The sequence below is a fragment of the Choloepus didactylus genome, chromosome 8 (genome assembly GCF_015220235.1).
Source record: "Choloepus didactylus isolate mChoDid1 chromosome 8, mChoDid1.pri, whole genome shotgun sequence".
Lineage (NCBI taxonomy): Eukaryota > Metazoa > Chordata > Mammalia > Pilosa > Megalonychidae > Choloepus > Choloepus didactylus.
Window position 1 is genome coordinate 116,784,464 of NC_051314.1, and position 13,557 is coordinate 116,798,020.

The following is a 13,557-nucleotide window of genomic DNA, read 5'->3' on the forward strand; positions in this document are numbered from 1 at the left end:
AGAATGGAGAAATTAAAAATGAGAACAAAAATTCCTACATGGTCCATAGCTAGCCTCAAACCTACTGTGGAAACAGCACAAACTACCTACTTCTAATCTGCATAATCTTCATAATGGTACCTGGTATTTCTTTTGATTAAATTTGAACATTTTCTGCAAACTTTTAGATTTTTTTTTAAATTTCACACCAATTAGAATACATTTTGATAAACTAATTTTTAAGCATTTCACCAATTCTAGATGCCCAGTTTATTTCAAAGTAAAAAACTAATATTAATTGATAAGTCCTAGCTTCTAAAAGATGGCTTCACAGTGTCTAATTTAATCCTCACAGCAAACATGCAAAGGCTGATATTATTATCCTATCTCTGAGCCTCAGAGATATTAAGTAACTTGTCTGCAGAGCAGCCATTCCAGCTCAGGGCTGCTGTCAGTGCCTATGCCTGTATTGTCATGGCAATGCCTGTCTCGTGGCTGGGTTAAAAATCCTTGATAGGGACCATTTAGGTTCCAAATGACAGACAGTATTGTTGTGCCAGAAACATCAAAGAAAGTGGCGAGCCTCTTTTCCACTGGGAGGCAGAGGAAACTTCCGTTGGGATAGGCTGGGATTACCTTTTTGCCTCCCCCCCTCCCCATGAAATAATCACCCATACAAAGGCAATCAAAGTACCAAGAATAAAACATCATAGATTCCATATTTTAAATTTAGTAGACATTATTGACCTTCGGCTCCAAGACATACATGTAAAATATGTTGATATTAAGGCTGATGATGTTGCCATTTGACATTACTGGCCACTCAAAGGTGACAATGAATCTCTATTGACAGCAATTATTCCTGAATACTCAGAGGCTTGTATGAAATAAAAGTATTTAAAATTTTAAAAGGGGATGATTTCAGAACTTGAGGCAGAAGCAGAAATGATTTCAAGCTTTCAAGACTCTGGAGCCTTTTCTTAGATTAGGCAATATATTAATATTGCTTCACTAAAGATTAATAGTACATTTGCCACATTATTAAGTTAACAGGTTTCTGTGTCTGTGATTCATGTGGATAATAACTTTATTCCTATTAACAATAATTCTCATTTGAAATCAGTAACAGAAACTTCCAAGTTGTGCTGGGAGCCTGTCAGTCTTGGAGTATTTCTGCTGCCAGCACTTCATTTTAAAACATCATTCATTTTTCTCTGATTGGGGGATGTGTGCTTATGAATTTTATTGAACTAGGACAGAACTGGCTAATCTTCCCTTCACTCTCACCATCTGTACCCAACCAAAATAATCTTTGTTTACTATCCTAAGGGTCAAATTAAAGATTGGAAGATAAATTATCACCAGGACATATTTTACAGATAGAAAGAAGAAACTTGGTGAGAATGTGGTCCATTCTTTCTTTTTGACAGTTAACACAGCAGAAGGCTCATTTTAAAAAGGTGGACTCAGTAACTGCTGAACTGACTCCATGACTCTGGTTCTTCTCATTCTCTCCTAACATTTACAATTTATTATAGAAGAAGGAGTTAGTGAAGGTCTTAAATGAGAAGTTTCCATCTGGATGCTTGAGCAGGTTGTTTTTCCAAGATTTGGGTGAGGCAGGAACCTAATGCAGATCATGCACTGTGAGAAAGACAGTTTGGAGAATCCATCCTCCAGGAGAAGAGAACTGATTTTCTCTCCATCCCTCTGGGTAGCTTTTTGTGCCTCGGGGCATTAAAGAAATACCAGACACTGCTAATGATAAGGATGATGATCTGATGATTGCAGCAAGTTTCACAGGATGATGCATCTTAGTTCTGGAGAGGCTTGGAACACAGGAAGAGCCTTCAGTTTAGGGTTAGGGTTTTAGTTATGATTGGGGCTATTTAAAAAAATGAAGAAATTCTAACAATACATTGAGGGTTTGCAGGGAGCAGGGCAGTTTTTACTTTTTTGTGTAGTCCCCTTTGCAGTCCATTAGTACCACACAATTAATTTAGTAGGAGAGTAGGGGCACTGGCATGTTGTATCTCTTTTCTTCTTGTGTTACTTGGCTCACATCAGAGATGAAACTTAATCCATGGAGCCCACAAAAACAGCCTACAACAGTAATGTGTTTTCCATACAGTCCCTCTTCTTAGAAAAAAAGTCATTCCTATTTTGCCTCTAAACTAGATGCTAAAGGATCTATCCTAGCAAAAAACATTTTTCCCCTACTGGGGTGAAAACAAACATCCTTAATACTTTGTGCTGGTTTTAACTATGTTGTCTGTGGAACAAAAAGTCTAGTTGCTTATATGCAGAACTGAAGTTAGTTAACTTCTTAGGTGTTATCCTAAGCACAAAATTATGACTTTATTTTGTATAGGAAAAGTAAGAAGACAAATGAGATAACAAAAAATTATTCCACAGTATTGTCAATATTATGAATTTCCCCTAAGTTAAACCATTGTCTTAATGAACGACTATTCCCCCCCCTCAAATGCAGTTTCCTTCAGGATTTTATCTGCAGACCATGAATTCCAACCTGAATTTGGATGGATTTCTTCTGCCAATTGCAGCTATGAATGTGATTAGCATCTTACCATTATTAATTCTGGCTCCTTTTATGGAGTATTTCAGCACCTGCCTATTTCCCTCTAAGAGAGATGGACCATTTCTGTTGGCATGCATCAGTAAGTACAATTGAGCATCCTAAGTGAACCATTTACAATTCTAAAAAAAATTAATGTAAGCTCTAAGCTCCAGATTTTTGCAAATTGGGAAGAAGTTGAGTTTGTGGGTGATATTATCCAGTTCCCCAAATCTCTACCTCCATATCCTGTCTCCTTCTCATCCTTTTATGCCTCCTCAGAAGACACAACTGATATAAAGAGATGGTGAAATTTGCAACGCCAGTTGGCCTATTCCTTTTCAAGTAGGGCTGTCCTTAGTCCTAAGTCTGCTGAATATTTCTTTAAAAATTAACAAAGTCCATGAACCTAAAAAGTAATACTTGAAAGACACTAATTTCTGAACTAGTAGTGAATTTTATTAAAAATTAGTATTTGATTCACAGCTTCAATATAATACTTCTTCAAATAGTGAGGTGTATAGCAATGATTTTAAAACATATTTATAAGTGAAAAAATTTATGACATCAGAACACAATCAAGAGAACATAAAATAGAATTTCTCTGATTGAAATGGGAGAAGAACTGAAGTCTATGCTGATCACAGCCTCCTCTACCCAGCTGTGGTCCCTCGGGCAACTTCATGAACACGAGGTCCATTGCTGGTAAAGGAAAACCAGGCTCAGCCTAGGAATAAGGGATCTGGGTTCTAGTCTTCAGTTTGAACTGAATAGCTGGGTGACTTTGAAAAAGTCACTCAACCTTCCTTATCTCTAGTTCACCAATTTTTTTTTTCATTAAGGACTTACACTAGATGATTTTTTTGGTCCCTTTTATTCTGTAAGACTTTTGAAATGATTTGGGATGACATCAGAGCATGGCACATAGCTCCTGGCACACAATGAAAGTTCTATAAATGTTAGCTATAATTATGAGTGACAATTTGCATGAGACAGGTCTAATTGTTTGGTAAGCCTAAACAGAAAGCAAAAGGAGTTTAAAACTCTTTAATATAGCCCAGTAGTAGCCTGATGTCTTATCCTCTACTTGAGAGATAATTCCATTGAAATAGTCTGGATCAGGCATCTAGAAGATTCTTTCCTCTTGGCTAACCTGTTCTTATTTTTAATCTCTTCCTTTTAAACACTTGTGGAGATCATACAGCCTTCTAGTCACACTTACTAGTACATTATATTTTTGCTGTTTCTTTGCTCATGGAAGTTAATTTCTAAGGTGCATTCTTCCTGTAATATATCCATGCCATCAAATAATGGGTTTGTTTTTGGAAAGAATTCAAAGTGACTAAACTCACCATAGTTTATTTTATTATCTTCAGTTATTGAGGCCTCTAATACATAACTTCACTTGTTTTATATCTTAATCCAGTAACCCCCATATTTATTTATTATGATAGGTTTTTGGCAAACTGTAAATCTGATTTGGTTTTGATAATCCCTAAATCTTAGAAAGTGTTTTTTAATTGCCAATGTGAAATCCAAAATTGGTCAGTACTTAGGGGATGCCCAGCACCATCCTGTGCCCTTTGAACCTAAGAAAGGAAGGCAAGACATTGAATACAGCCTCAACAAGTATGCTATTGAAACAGAATGAATGCAAGACAAAATGGGGGTAAATTCATATTGTGCAATGCCAAAACCTTGGCAGCCTTGTACAGTATCATGAAATATCCCTGCCTGAGCTTCCAAATTATGCTTAATTACAAAATAAATAAACAAACCTGGGCTACTTCAGGAAAATATTCTGTACAATATGCAGAAAGGACTATATTAGAAATCCTTCCTGAGAATAAGAAGTCTCAAATTCACTCTAAATGTGGACAACTTTCTCTTGGACATTGCTCTATGCTTGTGTAATTTGAAATCATGCACGATTTAAGGATAAGTATATTTTTGCTGGACAGAGGGGCATTAGACAGAGTTACCTAGTATATTGTTTGATGTTTATGAACTAGATATTCCCCGTCAAGACTAGTAGAAAGACCTGTTGCAGGAAAGAAGGAAAACTAGACTCATTTCAAATGAACCTGACTTAAATTCCTCTGGGTACAGAATAGTGAATTCAGTTCTTTCTAAACCAGACTCCATTCATTTGCATACTTGGTTATTTATTTGCATAATATTTTGCTATGGGAATATAAAAAAGTGTAATGATATTTATCTTAATTATATATTTGCTTAAGTTTTCCATATTCTGGTTATGATTATGGAAGATTAACACGTTTTATCAGGACACAAAAAAACAAATGTAGGATACTTTTTAATAGTAATTTACACAATCAAATTAGTCTTATGTTAAAATTTCCTTTCACTTTGAATTCAAGTGCCTTGAAAATGTGGGTGACGTTTATAAGTACATAAATTATGAATTAACAAATGTTTATTGAGTTCCTCATTTGAACCCAGGCATCTTCATATCCATATCACATTTAACTTCATTTTAGACCATCATTTAGTAGATGAAAGGTCACAAAGATAACAAATGTCTTTCGAATTCAGGTCTTCTAATTCAGGTCAACTAAGGCCATTGCTTTATTATTTTATTTTTATTATCATTATTATTATCATTATCATTATACTACCTACCAGCTATATAGGATAGAAGCTAAATTATATTAAACTATCAGTGTTAGCTTGGAATCCTCACTGCTATTTCTAATAGACTCTATGAAGTACATGGAAAAACCCTTTTGTCACCACAATACATGGTGTTACACGTCTCCACTCCCTTCCACATTTAGTCATTCCCTGTCTAAGGACTGACATCTTTAAGAAGTCAGAGTGTGCACAATGCCAATACCTTGTGTTTGACATGCATAATCACAGCCCAGGTCAAGAATGAGAAATGGAAAGTCTTGGCCAGTTGGTCAAACTTGAAATAATGAAGGAAAAAAAAAAAACACCGATAAACTTATTTCCTTTACCTAACTCTTGAACAGTGCAGCAAAGTGATAGTGGGTGTTTCTAAACCAAGATACACGTTCCTGAAATCATCACCTAATAAAATCAAGAAGCATGCCAAGGTACTAACAATAAAAATTCTTCAAAACTTCTGTAACTGTGAAATGCAAAGGTATAATGTGTACAGAGTGCTTTATCAAGACTGTGTTTCCTTATCATTTCCTAACATTGTTTCAGACAAAAAAAAATCTATAATTAGTGATACTATTGTGATTTATCCTCTCTTACAACTGGGCATACTTCACTTTAGTATTTTTCAGTACAGAAATGTTTACTTCATGAGTATTTCCTTTCCTTAGCATTAATTAAATCCAGCGGTATGTGGCATTCAGTAGTTACTGCTAACACACACAAGTATTACTCTGACTAAAATTAGCCTAATTAACATTGTTATTAAGCCTCACACAAAGCAGAAGTATATAACACAATAGGTAGCAATTATCTTGACTTTTAAATAACATCTAAATTGAATGCAAATGAAGTATACCCAAATATCTACAAGAAATTCCTCTTTAAAACAAAATCCTGAAAATTTAAATTCTAACTAAAGGTCCTTTATGATATGGGTACAGTGAGGGTGTTGATCCCTTTGTACATAACCAGTTACTCCTACTAGTTCAAATAAATGGAAGTTGTTTATTATTTAGCTGAGACCAAAGTGTTTGGTAAACTAAAAGCCAAGTCAGGGATCCAGTCACCTTCATTGGAAGAAGGATTATCTTGGGCAAAACTACTTCTTTCTTTTATAGTTTCAGAACTGATAACATTTTACCAAGAAACACCACAATGTATATCCATTGAAAAGTACCAGATAGATGGAACTGCACAAACCTCAAAAGAAATAATCTATAAATATTTTGCCTGAGTAAGTCATGCATGCAATTGTTCATTTATTTAATAAAAGCAGATCAATTTTCTCAGGTTCATATTTTTAAAGTTGACATCAACCTTGGAACTAAATTTGAAGTAAAGTGGCTATCTAGTACACCATCTGAAATAATCGTTGACTCCTTATAGAGATATATTTGTGTATCTGATCTCCATGTAAATGAGTTATCTGTCCCATATTCAAAAATGAAAACAAGAACTGAAGTTAAATCTCCTGAAATAAGTTTCTATGGTCAAAAAAGAAACAAAGGAAAGAAGGTAGACAACTCGGTTCAAATATAGGAACACACTACTAATAGGAGAAGCAAATAAAAATAAAAAGCATATGCCAACCTAATAGTGTGTGAGAAATATCTTTCCCTAAGGCAGAAGATACATACAACAATAAAATTATAGCTGCCTCTATGAGAGTGGTTTATGAGTACCAGTGTGTTCTCGGATGAGCAAATTTCCTATTCTGGGAATTTGTGAAAATCATGGATCAAAGGGGACTATTTCAAGCACTCAATAGAATTTCATATTTATGGTTCTGAGCTTACATACCATATACTCATACATCAGACTACCTATAGAAAACCCATAGTTTTCATAGTGAGTAAATTCAGCCAATAACTGAAGACTCCTAAAATATCCATATTTTTAATATAAAGATTTTGCTCCAATATAAAATGACAAGTGTAACTTCAATTTTTGAACGTATTCTGACTTTCTTATATTTCATTGTGGTCTAATTTGGAAATGTATTACATGGTAGGATAATAGAATAAACCATAAGAGCTTCAAGACTCTTATGGACTTGCCTGCAACCACATAGCCAATATTAAAACATTATTTATCTGAATATAATATCTCCATTGGAACCATTGTGCTTTATCTTGTAAATACAGACCTGCTAGAGGTTTAAAATGTGTGCATTCTGATAAACTGCACTCTCGTTTGGAAATGTTATGATCTCATACACATTAAAATAAAAATAGAATAGATTAAATTTAGGTTGGAATCAAACTTGTTTCGAATTTTAAAAAAGTCATTTTTCACTGGCATCAGAGTACATTATCAAATAAAACTAGAGAACAAAAGAAGTCATCTATATTTTTCAGATGAAATATTCTTTACCCTGAAATATCTGGCTAAGTGAGTTCAATATGTGTATGTGATGGTTTGAGACTGTTATGGACCCAAGGAAAGCCATGTTCTTTTAATCCATTCTTGGGGGTGCAGACTTATTGTGGGTGGGATCTTTTGATTAAGTTGTTTCCATGGATATGTGACATACAATTGTGGGTAGGACCTTTGATTCCATGGAGGTGTGGCCCCTCCCATTCAGGTCTTGATTAGTTTACTGGAGTCCTTCAAGAGAGTTCACAGAGAAAAGGAGCTCAAAGAAGCTGAGAGAGACATTTTGGAGAGATGCTAAGATATGTAACCCAGAATTTGCCTCTGGGAGAAGCTAAGAGCTGACAGAGATCCAAACGCTTGCAGATGCAGACAGAAAGACATTTGGAGATGCTATGTTAAGAGATGAAGCCCAGAATTTGCCCCAGAGAAGCTAAAAGAGGACACCCAGATGCTTAGAGAAAGACACTCTGGGAGAACAAAGATGCACAGAGGCTGAGAGAGAGAAGAGAGACAGAAGCCCAGAGATATTTTGGAGAAAGCCATTTTGAAACCAGAACCTGGGAGCAAACGACCAGCAGACACCAGCCACGTGCCTTCCCAACTAACAGTTCCCGAGGCCATCGGCTATTTTTCAGTGAAGGTATCCTTGTGTTGATTCCTTAGTTTGGACACTTTTATGGCCTTAGAACTGTACATCTGTAACCTAACAAATACCCTTTATAAAAGCAAATCAATTTCTGGTATTTTGCATAATGGAAGCTTTGGCAAACTGGAACATGTGTGTTTTGCTCAACATTATCTGGACAAGGATTTTGGTTGGATTTTGGTAGATCAAGTCTGATGGTGATCTAAGTCAGAGCAGAACTTCTCGAAATTTAACATGTAAAGGGATCACCTGGGATCTTGTTTAAATGCAGATTCTGATTCAGTTATTCTAGAGTGGAGACAGCCTGAGATTCTGCATGTCCAACAAACACCTGGGGATGATATCTTTGCAGCTGGTCATGGACTTATGGGGTAGCAAGAACAGAAAAAGAGACAAAAAGACTGCTCTCCCAGGTTTCATTCATGTGCACAGGCAACACTGGCCCCCAGGTAAAATGCCACCATTTTTCACCAGGTCAGAGTAAAAATTCAAAAGCAGGCAATGAGAACTGATGACTAAACCAGGGGTTGGCAAATCGCTGTGGTACACAGGCCAAATCTGACTCATCATCTGTTTTGGTAAATCCTACAAGCTATGAATAGTTTCCATAGACAAACATTTGCAATTGATTTGATGATGGGAAGCACTAACTTTGTACTCCAGATAAATGAAATTTTATTACCACCCATCCCCCTGAAATTATTACTATTAAACTCTGAATTTCAGGAATAAAAAATTTGTAGAAATTTATTTTCTCTCCTGTTACATACATACCTAAACAACATTCTCAGTTTTTCCTTTTGACCCACAAAGACTAAAATATTTATCATCTGGCCTTTCGCTAAAAAAAAAATTGCTGACCCTGGTATAAACTATTGCATATAATGCTAATAAACTTTCTTGGATAAAAAATATTTTTTATATAGCACAGCTATAGAGATGATAACCAAAAACCATGAGTTTTTAAAAAATCTAGATTAACCTAAATTACTTAGGATGAGGGGTGTTTAGTAGGATACTCATAGAATTCAAATTCTAAAACAAGGGACCAAAGAAAGTTTGAAAACTCTATCCCTACCCACCTGACACTTTCCCTAAAGTTCATTTGCTTATCAAGGGACAATTTAATTTATTCAATTTGAGTAACAAATTTTATGTACACCAGAACATACAATGTATGAATGCACATCTCTGGAATTGGGATATGTGTTATGATGTATTGGCAGCATTTTTTTCTTTCTCAGCACTACTTAAAAAAAATGTTACTTCTTATAGTCGAATTAATCTTAGATTCAGGGAAACATGGTTTGTTAAAAAATTGTGATGAAAGCCTTATAATAATAAATAACAGTCTCCAACTCTAGCTTTTTCTTCCACAAAGTTATAGTTCCCAGAGCCACATCACCTCTAAATCTTTTAGGTGTTATTTGTGTAAGTAAATATTGCTAAATAACATGATTATAAGGATATTTTTTACTAAAATCAATAAGCAGCTTTTTATATAATAAACACACATATATCACTATAGTTACAAATATTATTGCAAAACCTAAGAAAAGGTTTATGATTCAGTTTTTTCATATAAAATAATTTCTCTGTACTTAATAATTATGTAATTTTTTTCCTACTAAGTTTTCCCCTAAATTTTCAAATTGTTCTTATCAGTTTCACCATACTGTCACTAGCTTTTCCCAAATGCTGAAACATGTAGAACAGTAGACTAATACCCATTGTATTGGAGATCTTTTCACAAACCCTAGTGCTCTCCTCTGCCAGACCTCTGCTTACCTGGGTCATTCTCTTTCTTGGTTTACTGTCTCGTTTTATTCATCTTTTAACAGCTTCCTAAGAAAGGGTACACAGGAGGTAAATTTTCCAAGCACTTATATGATCAAAAAAAATGGCTTTTTTTTTTTTTTTACCCTTATACCTGCTCTAGAATTATACGTTGAAAATCATTTTTCATCAGAATTGTAAAGCCTTACTCACAGTCATAGTGTCCAGTGGCCTAAGTTACTGCAGAGGATTCTCATTCCTGTGTTTTCCTAACTGGAACACCCTCTCTGTATCCATGATGTTCTAAAATGTCATGTTATTGTGCCTTAGTGAAAGTGTTTTTCACCCATTGTACTGTTAAACAGACAGGCTTTTATAATCAGGGAATTATTTTTAGATTTAAAAATAATTTCCTCCCATCCACTTTCTCTGTATTTCCTTTTTTGAATTCTTATCGATCAGATGTTGACCCATCTAAAATAACCCATTCAGTCTAATATTTCCTCTCCAGGTGTCTAACCGTGGTTTTGCTTTTTGTTTTTTTGTGGGTTTGTTGTTGTTGTTTGTTTTGTTGTTGTTGCCTTTTTATTTTTTGGTTGTTATTGTTCTATTATCTAGATTTCTTTGACTTTAGCCTCCAATTTTTCTTTTGAATTTTGAATTTCAGTAGTCATCTTTTCAAAGTTTCTTTTCATCCCTTTCTTATAACTATCTATTCATATTTTACAGATGGAATAGCTTTTCTCATTTCTCTGATGATATTAACTAGAGATTACCTCAGGTTCCTATTTGTCCCTCTATTTTTCTTATTGGAGGATATTGTCAAATGTCTTGTGATCTTCAGCTATCCATTCATATAGACACTAAACAAATAGTATGACTGAGGAATTTCTGCCTACATAGTTCAAACTTAAGAAATAGTGGGTTTCATGAAGTAAAATCCTTTGGTAAGAACCAGCCATTTAATTGGGAGAACTGCCTTCCCAAATATTAAATATAGATGACTTTTTAATTGAGTCATTTGGGTTATTGAGATAAGACTCCTCCAATGTCCTCCTTTGAGGTATATTCCTGAAAGCTGAGTATGAGGTGGGGAAGGAAGAAGAGATCTCACCATTCAGAATCCTAATTTTTACATTTTCCCAATTTTCAGTCTCATTCATCTGTGCTCTCACCTATTTAACCTCTCCAGAGCACATCTCCAGTTTCTTGCAGAGGGAGAGAATGAGGCCTGGATAACTTGAGGATTTCATTGCCTAGTGTACAGACTTTCAACTAGTCCTCCAACTTTTCCTTCTGTGTCTTATACCCACCTTTTAAAAATTTTCCTTATTAGAGAAGTTGTAGATTTATAGAACAATCTTTCATAAAACACAAGATTCTCATATACCGCCCTATTATTAACACCTTGCATTGCTGTGGAACATTTGCTACAATTGATGAAAGCAGATTTTTACAATCATGCTATTAGGATTCACTGTTTGTGAAATGTAGTTCCATGGATTTTTTTTTTTTAATTTTTATTCTGTCACCATATATACAATCTAACATTTACCCCTTTTAATTGCATTCAGATATATGTTTCAGTGCTGTTAATTGTAGTCACAATGTTATGCTACCATCACCACCATCCATTAACAAAACATTTCTATCACTCCAAATAGAACTCTGTACATTTTAATCTTTAACGTCCGCCTCTCTATCCCCATCTCATCCCTTGATAACTTATATTCTAGATTCTGAGTCTATGAGTTTGCTTATTCTAATTATTTCAAATCAGTGAGATCATAGAATATTTGCCTTTTGTGTCTGGATTATTTTATTCAACATGATGTCTCAAAGGTTCATCCATGTTGTCACCTGTATCAGGACTTCATTCCTTTTCATGGATGAATAATATTCAATTATATATATTATTTATCCATTCAACATTGCTAAAAGAAATCAAAGAAGACCTAAATAAATGGAAGGGCATTACGTGTTCATGGATCGGAAGACTAAATATGGTTAAGATGTCATTCCTACCCAAAGCAATTTATAGATTCAATGCAATCCCAATCAAAATTCCAACAACTTTCTTTGCAGAAATGGAAAAGCCAATCATCAAATTTATATGGAAGGGTTAGGGGCCTAAAATAGCTAAAGCTATCTTGAAAAAGAACACTGAAGTTGGTGGACTCACACTTTCCAATTTTGAAAATTATTACAAAGCCACAGTAATCAAAACAGCATGGTACTGGCACAAGGGTAGACATACAGACCAATGGAATCAAACTGAGAGCTCAGAAATCAACCCTCACAAAATCCCCCATTTTTTGAAATATCTGATGCTTCCAAGTCATAAGCCTCTGAAGGATGCTTCAGGGGGACTTGGATGACACTTCTTAAGTATTTCCCTCAGCAGTGAGTTTAGGTTGTAGATCTTTCTTTTTTTGTTAAATCAGTTACCACTTCTCTTTCCAATTTCCAAATATTCTTTCAAACTCTTGTCCACCAGAGTCTCCTCCCTCTCTGGCTTTTTACATGTTTAAAATCCCTTTATCGTTATTTAATTGAGATCACAGGAAGGAGAGAAATAAAATTGTGTGGTCAATCAACCATCTGGAGGTCTCTCTATCCTCTTTTAGAAATTGGAATGTAGAAAAAAATCTATTTAACTGTAGAAGAGAATGCTGATTTTTTTTCTAAATTTACAACATTCTTTCCAATTTGCAAAGAACTTTCACCTACATGATCTAATAATTCTTGTTTTGTATGAAAAGTAACTGGGACCCAGTGCACCCAGCAGACCTGTCTCTTGCTTCAACAATGTTTGAATGGAACAGACCCAATTCCCTGTCACCTCTTCAGCCTCAACCACCCTCCAACTGCCTCTCTAGTGGCAACCTCCTGGACCATCTTCTGAGTCATCCCCTGCTTCTGGGACCAGCTAACACCATTACCTGTGGATAGCTCCTCACGGTCGAGCAACCATGAGCCCCCAGATCCATCAGAATTATTCTGCCAATGTGGAGGCCTCTGTTAACTTCCTGGTCAGCCTGCATCTGTGGACCTCCTTCACCTCCCTCTCTCTGGGCTTCTATTTCAGCTCTGATGATGTGGCCCTTAAGGGTGTGGACCATTTCTTCTGTGAGTTGGAGAAAGAGAAGCCCAAACATGCTGAGAGGCTCTCAAAGATACAAAGCCAGCACAGCCACTGTGCCCTCTTCCAAGGGTAAGAGGGGTAATAACAAAGATCCATGGAAGCTTCCCCAGTCTTGGAGAAGACCCTGAACCAGGCCCTTTTGGGTCTGCATGCCCTGGATTCTGCCAACATCTTCATTTCTGTGACTTCCTGGAGAGCCATTTCCTAGATGAGGAGGTAAAACTCATCAAAAAGATGGGTGGCCTCCTGACCAACCTCCACAGGCTGGCTGGGCCACAGGCCAGGCTGGGTAAGCATCTCTTCAAAAGGCTCACCCTCACATGACTAGGAGCTTCTGGAGCCTGGAGGCCTTTGTGTGTGAGTGGGGGGTGGGGGGATTCCTCTGCATTCCCCTGGCATCCAGGCTTCTGC

General features: G+C 35.9%; 1 protein-coding gene across 1 annotated transcript in view; it reads left to right on the plus strand.

The window, feature by feature from the left end:
* Window positions 1-13,557, plus strand: part of SLC15A5 (solute carrier family 15 member 5) — a 98,841-nt gene that overhangs the window by 42,113 nt on the left and 43,171 nt on the right. Inside the window, exon 5 of the mRNA XM_037848358.1 lies at window positions 2,471-2,657. Coding sequence (XP_037704286.1) covers window positions 2,471-2,657 — 187 coding nt within the window. The remainder of the gene's footprint in view (window positions 1-2,470; window positions 2,658-13,557) is intronic.